Source organism: Apus apus, chromosome 6 (genome assembly GCF_020740795.1).
Source record: "Apus apus isolate bApuApu2 chromosome 6, bApuApu2.pri.cur, whole genome shotgun sequence".
NCBI classification, from domain to species: domain Eukaryota; kingdom Metazoa; phylum Chordata; class Aves; order Apodiformes; family Apodidae; genus Apus; species Apus apus.
Genome location: NC_067287.1, coordinates 37,423,835 through 37,436,818, shown reverse-complemented (window position 1 = coordinate 37,436,818; position 12,984 = coordinate 37,423,835). Strand labels below are relative to the sequence as shown.

General features: G+C 56.0%; 1 protein-coding gene across 23 annotated transcripts in view; it reads left to right on the top strand.

The window, feature by feature from the left end:
* Positions 1 to 9,051, top strand: part of PCBP3 (poly(rC) binding protein 3) — a 65,500-nt gene extending 56,449 nt beyond the window's left edge. For 12 of the 23 annotated variants that reach the window (XM_051623834.1, XM_051623826.1, XM_051623845.1 and 9 more), the window contains one exon: positions 8,604 to 9,051. In XM_051623834.1, coding sequence (XP_051479794.1) covers positions 8,604 to 8,649 — 46 coding nt within the window. In that variant the 3' untranslated portion in view covers positions 8,650 to 9,051. Of the gene's footprint in view, positions 1 to 649; positions 1,612 to 8,603 lie in introns of those variants that run through there. The other 11 variants (XM_051623846.1, XM_051623844.1, XM_051623841.1 and 8 more) reach the window with 3 other exon arrangements.
* Positions 9,052 to 12,984: the final 3,933 nt, after the last annotated feature.

Below are 12,984 nucleotides of genomic sequence, written 5' to 3'. Positions count from 1 at the left end.
GAGAGGGATGTGGCCGGCCCTGCGCCCACGGGCAGGGCCGTGCGGCTTTCCCTGCAGTTCCCTGCCAACCCCCCCACCTCCTGAGGCAAGAGAGAAAGAAAACGAGTGGCTCTTGGTTACTGGGAAAGGGCTGGCTGAGCTGCAGCCTGTGCTGTGGCAGAGATGACCTGGCAAGGGGGCAGGATGGGGGGCACGGCTCAGCCTCTCCCATCCTTTTGAAAAAAAAAAAACAACAGAGCAAAAGGAAGAAGCCCCCGGGGAGCTGGGACAGCTGCTTCTCCTCCTTGGGAGGGATGCTGGTGGAAGTGAAGCCACGTGCTGGGATGTCTCCTGCCAGCACCCCTGGTGGGTGGCACCTCGGCCATGATGCAGTGCCAGGGATGGGCATGATCTGGCAGCAGCGAGGAGAGGGGAAGGCATCCGGCCCATCCAGCTGGCTCTGTGCTCCAGCCCCCCCCCCAAGCCCTCCACAGGGACCTCCCCAAAGGCCCATGAAGCCACCCAGGGATGCTCTGCCCCTGGTCTGAGCAGGGCACAGGCAAGAGGAGGAGCACTGCCCCGCAGGGGCTTCGTTTTCTTTTCTGCTCCGGTGATTAAGCGCTTGTTTTTGTCTCCCCCCCACCCCTCTCTCTGCCCCTGTCTATTCTAGGCTGACGTCTGAGGTCACTGGAATGGGCGCACTCTAATTTCCACCCACCATCCTCCACTCTGCACCACCCGACCCTCTCCAGCCACCGGCACTTCACCCAGCCTGTGCTGCCTGTACTTTTACCGTCCTCCCTTTGCCTCCACAGATACTCTTTTCTTTACTAACTAACATGTACACACACACACACACATAAACACACATGCATATGCACACACTGGAACGTTTCTTTACGAGCTCCTCACTGTGCTCCTGAGGCTGCTCTCGAGCTCTTTGGTTTTGGTCCTTGTTTTCAGCGTACGGTGTTATTGCTTCATCTGCTTTTCGGGGGACAGGGAAGAGGGAGGGGGGGGGGTTGTTGTTTTCTTTTCTGCTGGCAGGACTTCAGAAGATGATGGGGTCTGTAGTGTCAGTCTAGTGTAGTTACTTACATGTTTGAGTTGACGTTGGCGATGCTGTAGCCTATGGGTGTGTGAGGCCACCCAGAGCTGTGTGTGCTTCAGAGGACTTAACTTTTCTCACCCTTCTTCCTTGGATGCTCCTTCTTCCTTTGCTTTGCTTGTCCTGGCTCCCCTTTGCCACCTGGCATCCCTGCCCTCAGGGTAAGGTCTGGTTTTCCTCTTCCCCCTCCCCTCCCCATGTTGTTTGGGAAGCAGAACTCGTGGGAGCTGAGCCAGGCGAGTTCACCTGCAGGCTCCTCTCTCTGCAACATGGCAGGGTCCAGACAAGCCATTTTTCATACTAAACCAAGGGAGTCCCGTCCCCCCCCCACACACACAAATAGTCCTCTTTTTAAATTTAACGAGCCACTGGAAGTGGGACAAATTCAGCTGTATGGGATTCACACCCCCAAGGGGCCTTTGAAAGCTTTTGACAATCCCCATAAGCAAAACCTTTGGACAGTAGCTCAGGAAGCTCTTGTTTGTCACTGTTTGTGTTCAATAAATGTCTGTGCAGCTCTGCTACCCATGGGCTCCGACTGTTCTTCTCCTGGGTCGACCCACCATGTCCAGCCCCATCCTTCCACACCTTTTCAGCTGCTTGGAGGGAAGGTGGGGTTGTATACAAAACCTCATCATTGTTATTATTGATATTATTATTATTCTCATCATGGCCACACTCACATTTTATTTTCTTTAGAGAAGGTTCCCCTCAGCAATGCACTTCCTGGGTGATTCTAGGTTTTCTTTTTTTAAAAAAGAGAAGGTACTTGGCCTCCATAATGCTTTGGTTTTCTTTAAGATTAGTTTACAGGTTATGGTATGACAACACACATCGCTCACAGCCCCCTTGTCTGGACAGATCTGCCATGTTTGTGCCCCACACCTTTCCCTAAGTCCCTCTATGCCCAGCTCTGTCTTCTGCTCCCAGGTTTTACTTCTCTCTCCTACCTCTCAAACAGGGAAACAAATATATTTTCCATCTGTTAATCTTCTACTGTACCAAAAAGATCTTCCTGTATTGCAAATGATGGGGATCATGCTGCACCATGTTCCCCAGGCAGCTAAAGCAGCCACACGATACATTTTAGCACCGTATCACATGGGAAATATATTGTTTTTCCAGGTGAGCCCTGAGACTTCGTGGCCTTTCCCTCTCTTCCTCCCCTGGTGCCAACAGGCACCTCTGGGCAGCTCCTGCAGGGTGCTGGCCCGCTTCTCCTCCTGTCGCCAGTGCCAGCTGCTCAGCACCCACGTGGGACTGTGATGGGGACCCCGGGTGATGGGCAGGGGGCTGTGGGTTCCAGCAGCAGCACAGGAGCTAGGGCAGCTGCTGGGCAACTGGCAGGGACAATGGCCGGGCTCAGAGAGGGTGAAAGGAGCAATGTTGCCTTCGGAGCAAGTCTGCTTGAGCAAGACAGGGTCTCCCTGCTCTCTCTGTGTGGATCAGGTCATCTCCCTGGGGAGGTCCATCCCCCCAGCCCAGGAGCCCACTGCTGGCAAAGCTCTAGAGCAGTGGGGGAGGGTGCCAGGCCCTGCTGCTGAGCATCAAGGGTTTGCTCAGCCTGGGGGTCATAAAACCGTGCGTGCTCAGCTTTCTGCAGCATTCCGAGCCTCTGCGTTGAAAGGAGCTTCCAGCTCCTTCATGAGGTGCTTTGCTGCCCATTCCCAATTCCTTGCTCCGCTTTCCCTGGCAGTTTGGGTTCAGCTGTGCCTTTCAAGTGGTCCAGCAGCCAAACGTGCTCAAGAGCATCCCCTTATTCCCCATCCAGGGGAGTGTGGGGGCTTTGGGCTCAGGTGGAGCCAGTAACTTTCCCCCAACAGCAGCCCCTCCTTCTATTTGTGCTGATGCCAGAGGAGGGACCAAATGTTGCCTCCCCCCAAGGTACCAGCTGGCCAGAGAAAGCACAGAGCCATCTCCCAAGGTGGTGAGGCAGCTGTGGGCAACTGGCACTCCTCATCCTCTGCTGTTCCTCTCCCTGATCTAGCCCAAGTATTTTTCCTACTGAAAGAACAAAATAATCTGTGTGTGAGACCCAGCAGGAATGTAACCACCCATCAGCATGCCCGAGCCTCCCTGGAGGCCTGGGTGGTGAGCTGGGACACATGCCAGCCAGCAAAAGCTCCACCTCCCACTGCCACCACCCTCTGAGCAAAGTGGTGGCAGCCTGTGCCCTGGGGCGATGCCCCGCTCAGAGAGAGATGCTATATGGAGGGAGCCAGCCCAGCCTGGCTCCCTGGGCTCTCCTGTGGGGCTGTAGGACAGGCCAGAGCATGAGCAGATCTTGCAGGTGGTGGAGGCCCATGGGCAGCAGCCAGGGTGCGTGGCAGGAGCAGCCTGCCCCTCCTTGTGCTGCTTCCTTGGCACGCGGCAGCGCTCGGGAGCTCTGGCACACAGGGTGCAGTCAGAAACCACGTCAGCCAGGCCTGAGAAACCCACCACAAGCCACGATGTCTATGGGGTCTGTGCATCTGAGGGAGGCAGGGGACCTTAGTGACTTAGGGTCACGCTGACTTGTGCTAATTGCCAGGAGCGCGGCCGTGCGTGAGGTGCCGCGGCGGCTGCGGCTGCCCTGGATCTCTCTGCTGCGGCTGTGCTGGGCTCCCCGTGCCACCCCCACCCCCATGGAGACAGTGCTGCCCAAAATAGCAGCTGCCAGGTCGGGTCTGCCAGATGCAGCCACGCTCAGAGGCTGCTGGAGAGGAGGAGCGGGCTGCAGCCATGCCTCCCCAGCCCTGCCCGTGCCGGTGAACCCGCAGATAATGTCCCTCTCTGGCTGCCTTGCCCAGCCCTCTGTGAGGAACCAGCTTCCAGTGGGACTGGGCCTGCAGGTGAAGCCACTGCAGGCATGGGGGGTGAAGGAGGAGAGGGCAGATCCCAGCAAGGCTCTGGCATCCCAGCTGTCCTGTCCAGCTGCAGGATGCAGCAAGGAGCATCCTTGGGAAGGATGCCCCGGAGCCAGGCAAGGGATGGTCCCAGCAGTGGTGGCCACCTCACAGGAGGGCTGTGTCCCCCCCATGGAGCAGCAGGAGAGGCTCCCAGACCTGCCAGCTCCTAGATTGGAAAGCAGTGTTGCTCGGGATGTGGTTTTTAAGGACTGTTGCTGAGATGTGCTGCCCTGCAGGTCAGGGTGTGGGGGGCCTTCTCTCTGTGGTGGTTTTTAGCTCACTTGACCCAGCTGATGCCTGCTTGGTTGGTGGTGAAACCATGAGGTATTTCCAAGAGAACTGAGCAGGCGAAGGAGACTCAAGGTACCAAACCCAACACAAGTCTGCTTTTTTTTTGCTCTGGTACAGGAGGCTTGTTTTGATTTTGTTTTAGCTCTCTGGAGACCATTTATAATAGAAAAAGGCACTTGAGCAGCTCTAGCTGGGAAGTGCCAGCCCTGCTGTAAATGAAGCTGGGGGTTTCTCAGACTGGGCATGTAAAAAATGATAAATCTGTGGTGGGCTCCTGCAGAGCAAGTGCTCATTTGCCTCCCATTGCTCAGGAATCCACTCCTTGATGAAGGGAGAGACAGAGCCCAGCCTTACTTTTGTAGTAACTCTGTAACTCTGGCGTTACTTTTGACTTTGCAGCTTCTCTTTGGGGTCACATTTACCAGGTTCTTTTGCAAATCAAAGAAAAAAAAAAACACCAAAAAAAAGAAAGGAAACTCCACCATTATGTGGGAATCTGGGAGCTTATGCATCATCATCTGGATCATTTGGTGTTGTGCAAGGTCTGGAGAAAGAGGTGTTTAGGAACATGTTGGTGGCAACAAGGATAACAACAAAATAGCAAGGAATATGTCAAATTCGTCTTGGATTTCTTTGGTAGGGCTCAGGAGGAGGTTGGCTGTTTTCTTTGGGAAGAGCCTTAATGTTTTGCTTGCAGTTGTGGTGTGTCTTGGGTTTGCATTTTATAGGAACTTAAATGCTCCAGGGATGCACCCACAGCCACGTCACTGGGAAAAAAGAGATATTTAATGTCCCTAATATTGGAGTGAATGTTCAATGCAAGGTGATTGTCCCAGTTAATCAACAGAGTAACTTGAATGCATTGCTTTTCTCTCTCAAAGCTATGCATTTTTGTCCAAGACAGAATGATTCAACATTTCTGGAAGCAACTGACTCAATATTACTTAGTCAAACTCTTTGGGAATACATTATTTTGTGGGAAATTGTTATTTTGGCAGGAAAATACTGGTCTGATTCCTCCCTCTGCCCCCAGAGCGTGGTGGGTCTCCATCAAAGAGGGGCCAGCTGAGGTCTGGGCCTCAGCTGAAGGTCTCCACTCCCCTTCATATCCTTCCCAGGTCATGCTCCCAAAATGAAGTGCTTGGAGTATTGTTATGTGCTTTTTTTCCCTAGACTATTTGCAAATCTGGTACATGACAGGGTTGGAAAAATAGAATGTTTCCCCTAAGGAAGAGTGACTTTCACCAGGGAGACTCTTTAAATTTAATACCCTCTTTTAGTTGTGATTCAGGTTTTTTTAATATATTCATGTTCGTCGCTTTTAATTATGCTAATTTCAAGGTTATGGTCCATTAGCAAGGGTAATTTGACCCCTCCAATGCCAGCAGAGGTGGGGTTCCTGGGGGATTGCTCTGTGCTGTGGGAGGAATGAATCCTTCATCTCATTTTCTCCCTGGCTGCAGGGGTTGCAGGATGGTGGGGGCTGAGCACAAATCCTTTCTGACACCTTTCTCGGGCCTTTTGCAGAAGAGGAGAGCCCAGCAGCCCGTCTCCCCTAACCCTGCCTGGCTGCAGTCCCCACCCCCGGGGAGGTCCCTGGCCCTGGCTCCCCCAGGCTGGTCAGTAGGTGTCCCCCTTGACTAGCTTTTTGTATGAATCCTGCTCCAGCCGGGGCCTGGGCAGCAGCTGGATGTTAGGTGCTCCCAGCTCCTTTGCTTGCAGAAGACATGCCACACTGCTGGATGTGAGAGGGAAGTGGGTATTTGTGCCCTTCATCTCCACTGGTGGCCAGCGGTGACATACTCCTAGTAGGTGGCTGGCACTGTCCCACTGCAGGAAGGGTCCTGTTGGTACTGGGGACCTTGATGGAGGCACCCTGGCCCATAGAATCACAGACTGGTTTGGGTTGGAAGGGACCTCAAAGATCCTCTAGTTCCAACCCTCCTGCATGGGCAGGGACACTTCCCACCAGACCAGGTTGCTCCAAGCCCCATCCAACCTGCCCTTCAACGCTGCCAGGGATGGGGCAGCCACAGCTTCCCTGGGCAACCTGGGCCAGGGTCTCACCACCCTCACAGGGAAGAACTTCTTCCTAATAGCTCATCTAAATCTCCCCTCATTCAACTTGAAACCATTCCCTCTTGTCCTGCCACTCCATGCCCTTCTAAAAAGTCCCTCCCCAGCTCTCCTGTAGCCCCTTCAGGTACTAAAAGGTGCTCTAAGTTCTCTACAAAACCTTCTCTTCAGGCTCAACAACCCCAACTCTCTCAGCACTCACAGCCCCCCCCAGGCCATGGGCGTCCCCACGCTCTCCGGTTGTGCACCAGGGGACAAGGTTGGTGCCACAAGCCCCCCACCTTACTGGCCCAAGCCCGTTTGGTCCCCTTGGCTGGGTGTTTTGCAACAGAAGGATGAGGTTTTGCCAGGGTTGGTTGCCAGCCCTCGTTGTCCCCAGGGATGTCAGCATGTGCAGGCAGGGAGCTCCGTGCCTCGGCTCGTGGCCAGAGCGGCTGCAGCTGGCGTGAGCGTGGAGCACGGGGTGGGATGGCTTGCAGAAAGGTCATGGTCTGAGTGCAGTCCCCCTGCTCCCATGTTGGATAGCACGGGGAGCTGGGGCTCTGCTGAGAGGGTTATTTTTTGCTTTCCCTTCAGAAAAAAAAAAAAAACAACCCAAAACATTAAAAAATGTCAAAAAAGCAGCTGTGGAGCTTAATCCGCTGTGCTGTGCATCGAGCCTCAGGCCCCCATCCAAAGGATAACGTGGCAGTGACTTTTAGGAAGTACTGAATGTACCAGATGTGCAACTGTTTCGACTCCAGATGTTCAGCCCCCCACCCCCTGCTCTGCCTCAGCACAGTTGTCCTGCAAAGAGGAACAAGAGACACCGCAGCACTCAGAAAGCATCCCGCAGACTAAACCTAGCCAAGTGCAAAACCAAACTGGCTCTGGGTTCCCACCCCCGTGTTTAGGCACTGGAACCACAGGGATGCCTCTTCCCAGAAATGATGCTGATGCTGGCTCTGCACGTGGGGACCAAAACCAGCTAGGAGATGAGGGAGATAAAAATGGAGTGGTGGGAAGTGGCTTCGTTTCTCAGGCCCACGCTGAACTGCAGGCTGTTGCTGATTTAAAACACGCATGGTGTTTCTAGAAGGAACTGCTTTGATCCTGAAAGGGGAAAGCTGGGATGTGCATGAGGACTCGAGTATTTGAAGCCCTCTCTGAGTGCCCTGTTCTGGTTCCATCCATCTCAGCAGCATTACTTATTCCTGAAGGGAAGAGTGTGTCTAAGAGCATTTGCATCTGGACCAAAAAGAAGATGAGTGATGCTTGGCTCTGGAGCCTCCCTGGGTTGCTTCAGATGAGACTCTGGGGTGTGGGATGCTCCAGGGAAGCACAGGCATATTGGTGTGGTGGGCCACCAGCCAGCTGGCAACATGGCCAAGCACAAAGAAATCAGAGCAGGCTGGAGGGATGGAGCAGTAGGACTCCCAAATGCCAGGTTGCGTGCATGGTGTAGGGTCAGACACCAATGGAAATCCAACAGGATTTCCCAGTGCAAAGGAGAGCAAGAGAGCTTCATGACCTACTCACCTCATTCAGTGGTGTGGGTTGCTTTTTTTTTGTGTGTGGGGTCATTCAGAGAAGAGCTCCCACCCAGACATCACAATGACAAAACCATAGTAGTGCAGCTGGTGCTGTGGTTTTTCCCAGGGGATGTGGCTGGGTCCTACTCAGCACGCAGCCACCATCCCAAATCCATGACGGGAGCACTGCAGAGGAACAGCACGCTGCTCCTCACTGCCTGGAAAAAGCCAGTGAAAGATGCAAACCTGACACTCCACAGAGAAATCACCCAACTCTGTGTTTGTCTCTGTGCAGTAGAGCTCACCCAGGCTTGGCCTTCGGGGAGTGGGTGATTTTAGCATCACGCTGGAGAGTTGCTCAGGGCGCTGTGTGGGGCCACGTCTTGCAGAATTAGAGACTCACAGACTGGTTTGGGTTGGAAGGGACCTTAAAGATCATCTAGATCCCACCCCCTGCCATGGGCAGGGACACCTCACATTAGACCAGGCTGCTCTAAGCCCCATCCAACCCGCCCTTCAACACTTCCAGGGATGGGGCAGCCACATCTTCTCTGTCCAGCCTGGCCAAGTGTCTCACCACCCTCACAGGAAAGACTTTATTCCTAAAGTCCTATCAGGATACACGGATATATCCAATTAGGATATCCACTTAGCTACACATCCATATCGCCCAAGGCATGGCTGAGAGGGGGAGACACTGGTGTGGGAGCCTCGGCTCAGCCCTGACCATCTCTCTTGGTTGACTCCTAGCTCTCCAGACCCTGATCCCCACGGGAGGAACACCTTCACCGCCTGACCGGAGTGCCGCAGCCGATGTGGTGCCAGTGGCTGAAGCTTGAGATCCACACCCCCCCCCCCGCCCCTCCCTGAAGATGCTGCCTGGCTTCCCGTGAGCTCCTCCCTCTCCTCCGTGGCACCCTTTGGGCTGGCTGCCCGAAGCCCCCTGCCCATGGCTGCCCAGACCCCTTCTCCCTCGGTGGTGGTGGGAGCGGGGGGGCTCGGGCAGCAGCTGGCAGTGGGGCAGCAGCTGGCAGTGGGACAGCAGCTTGCAGCCAGCTGTGCCAGCTGTGCCTGCTTCTGCAAGCAAGCTCCTCCCCATTGCCCCTCTCTGCGCTTCCTGATCACCCTCCCCTCTGCCGCTTTGCAATGTATTTTCGTGGCTTATTCGTGTAATTGCAATAAAGCTTTTCTTGCTTGAGGTGCCCCCTCCGTGGTTAGTGGGAGAGCAAAAAAAAAAAGGGGGGGGGTCCCCAGTGGGTGTGCGCGCTGCCCGTGCTGCCAGCACCTCCCTGGTGCACCCCCAGGGAGGTTCCTGGGAGGCTGTGGAGCAGCTCAGAGGCCTCTGTCCTCCCAGAAGGGTTAATGGGAAAACTCAGCCCACGCAGCCCGCGAAGCAAATCCCGACAGGCTGGAAAAAAGGGCCTCAGAGCCCTGGCTCCACTCGGCATCAGGAAACGATCCCGCATGGGAGCAGGGCTGCCAGGAGAGAGGTGGTGGGGGGGGTGGGGTGGGAGCAGCAGGGCTGGGGGAGCCACTACGACACAAATCCAGAGCTTTCCCCAAAGGCAGCGCCGGCCGGGATTCATTATCCATCAGGAGACATGTTTAATAGCAGGCGTGAGTCGCTGCCAGGCCTGCGGACGGGAGCAGCCCTGAGAGGGCCTGCCAGCAGCTCGGAGGGGTATGGGCTGCCCATCCAGCCCCAGACAATGGCAGCCCTCGGTCTCACCCTCCTCGCACCAGCCCCAGACCTTGGAGCAGACCCAGTGCTATTTTGGGCCACGTCAGGACACGTTTTCTCCAGGACGTTTTCACTTCTCGCTTGAGGAGCGATGCCAGAGCTCTGCTCTGAGCAGACCTGGCAGTGTCCCCTCTATGCCCACCCGTGCCCACACCCTTGGGTGAAGCCAGCCCTGGGCGGGGGCCATCACCCTGCGGTGATCAGAAACGGAGCTGCCCCCTCGACCCCTCACTCTGTGCCCCAATTCAGCTGGGGGTTCCCCATCCCTAGCCACTCCAACCCCGGGGCTGAAACGGAGCCAGCCACCCGTGGACACCATCTCTGGAGCTCTCAGTCAACTCATGGTCAGCATTACAGGCCTGTGGACAAGGAAGATGCTCATCCCCACCCCAGAGCATCCCAGGAGGAAAATCCACCCTTGCTGGCTGGCAGAAAGCCAGGAAGCTCCAGCAATAACGTCAGCTGGTGCCATCCTTCAAAGCACGCTGGTGTGTCGCCTGAGATGGGAATTTGCCTACAAGAAAATGATTTTGCTCCTGCTTTTCCTGCACAAGCCTCTTTATTCTTGGCGTGGCGACGCAGGAGAGGCAACCCTTGCCCCGCACACTCCTGCCCGTGCCGGCTCCTGTGGTGTGGCCATCCCTGGGGAAGGGCTCGGGCAAGCCCCAGGGCCACCTGCAGCTCTGTGCCTGCCACCCGCTTCCCACTGGAAAACAGGTTTCCCTGAGTTCCTTCTGCCCCAGCAGCTTTGGCTTAGAGAAGAAAAAACAAACACAACCACCCTGTCCCCGCTCCCGTCCCATTCCTCAGAGCAGCGGCACCGTGAAGACCAGGAAACAGGCCAGGCTGCCTCAGGGCTGCTGTCCCACCTCCCAGCAAGCCGTGGCCACCCGAGAACCCCTGTCCTGGCCCTGCACCCTGCCCCTTGTGCTGGGAGACACTGGGACGGGAACAGCCCCAGGGCAGGAGCTGGAGGAACCCTGAGCACAAGCGCCCGGGGCTCAGCCCCAGGTACCACCGTTAGGAATGACATGGGGTGTTGTTTTTGCATCCTGGTGTTAGAAGCAGAGTGCTGGGGGTTTTATTGTCTATCCCCTAGTGTTAGGAACACAATAGTTAGAGAGAGAAGGGAGATCTCTGCACATTCCAAGGACACCTGGGGTGGTGACAGTGCAAGAAGCGGAGGGACTGAACTGGGCTCCATCTGGGGGATCCCGACAGGGAGCAGGATTGATGGCCAAGCTCAGACCCAGCAAAGCCACTTCCAGCTCGCCCCCCCGGGGCAGGATGACACCAGGAGGTACAGATCGTCGTGGTGGTTGGGAAGGCAGGAAAGGTCCGAATTCCAGGTGAAAAGGTCAAAAGAACCTGCTGGAACGGAGGGTGTGAGCAGGGGGGGAACTGACAGGATCAGGGGGAGCCAGGGGAGGGCGGGTCAGGTGACCCGAGCGGACCAATCACAGCGCTCCGTGCCTTCCCGCCCAGGGGGAAATGGCGCCTCGCCGCCTGAGGTGCCGGGCGCCATCTTGGTGCCTCCCGCCTCTCTTCGCTGCCCGCCTCTCGTTTTCCTCGCTGGAGGAGGACATCGCTCGCCGGGAGCAGGTTGGTGGTTTCCCCCCCCCCCCCCCGCCTCCTTTAAGCACGGCTGGTGCGGCTGCTCCGAGGCTGTTGTGGATTTCTACCCCCCCGCCTCTCGGGTCGGGCCTGCTAGGCCCCCTCCCGCAGCATGGAGCGGGGATCCCTGATGCGTGGCCGGCGGGAGGAGCTGCTTGCCGAGCGGTCCTGCTGTGAAGGGAACTCGACGGGAGTGTCTGTGGTCACGGGGGGGGGGTGGGGATCGCAGGTAGTTAAGAACAACGAGCAGTTAGGCTCACCGGGAAGGACGCCTTCCCCCCGAAAGAGCTCTCCAGACTTAAGTATGTGGGCGATAGTACTTGAGGGATAAGACGGATCTGCGGTTTTGGTGTGTAAGAGAGACCCTGTGTTATGAGGAGGGGGTGCTGGATTTGTGGGAGCCCACAGGGCACCCAGCTTTGCAAAGAACCTGCCATAAGCATTGTCCAGTGTCTCCTTCCTAAAGGTAGACTCGTCGTCGGTGTTTCAGGAGCTAACTTTAAATGGTAACAGTGGTGTATCCAATTCTGGAGTCCCCAGTACAGGAAGGACTTGGAGATGTTGGAGAGAGTCCAGAGGAGGCCACTAAGATACACTGAGGGCTGGAGCAACTCTTCTATAGAGACAGGCTGAGAGAGTTGGGGTGTTCAGCCTGGAGAAGAGAAGGCTCCAGGGAGACCTTAGAGCACCTTCCAGGGCCTGAAGGGGCTCCAGGAAAGCTGGGGAGGGACTTTTTAAAAGGTTTTGGAATGGTAGACAATGGAGAGTGGTTTGAAGCTGATAGAGGGGGCCTTTAGATAAGGTATTAGGAAGAAATTCTTTGCTGTGAGGGTGGTGAGACCGTGGGCCAGGTTGCCCAGGGAAGCTGTGGCTGCCCCATCCCTGGCAGTGTTGAAGGGCAGGTTGGATGGGGCTGGGAGCAGCCTGGGCTGGTGGGAGGTGTCCCTGCCCATGCAGGGGGGTTGGAACTGGATGACCTTTCAGGTCCCTTCGGTCCTTCCCAACCCAAACCATTCTATGACTTGGGACCTCTTTTGCTGCAGTTTGTGCTAGGGGCCTCTGCTCTGCTTCTGCTCCACGATGGAGCAGCTCAGCCTCTCCTTGTCTGCCCTGTGCTCCAGTCCCCTGGCCTGCTCGGTGGCCTGTTTACTTTTGAAAGCTGGCTGCTCCTGCCCCTCTGCAGGGGGGCAGTACTGGAGCCCTGTGTGGTGGGGTGCCTGTCCACAGGACTGAGGGCTGTCCCCCCTGGGGCAGCTGCAGGTCCTCCTCCTCAGGGGTGGCATCTGTCCTTCCTGCCTCTCCTCCAGCTCAGCTCAGCTTCTGTTTCTGCTGTACAAAGCAGGGGAAATAGGCTTGAGGACAGTGAAATGGTTTACATTTGCACTTCTTTGTGTGGAAGAGATGTGAGGAGGATGCTTGGCACTGCTGGGAGCAGGCTGGGAAGGCATCTTTGCCAGGAAGGGGAGTGGACTTGGTTTATACTTCTAGGAAAAGGCTTCAGGCTGGGTTTGGGTCTGGCTTTGGGTTGAGGAAAGCTCAGTGGCAAACCTAGCTGCCTCCTAGGACTGGTCTCAAAAGGCATAGGCACCCCAGAAGCTGTGGTGGCGGCTGGAGTGACAAAAATTATGAGCAGGGACCTTGGAGAGTTTGCCAGACACATGCAAGCTCCATAGGGGTGAATCATCCCCCCCAGAGAAGTGTGTAAGGGGGTTGGGCTGGCTCTGCACTGTTCTATGAAGCCAGCTGAGGTGCACTGTCTGGAGGGTATCCAACAGG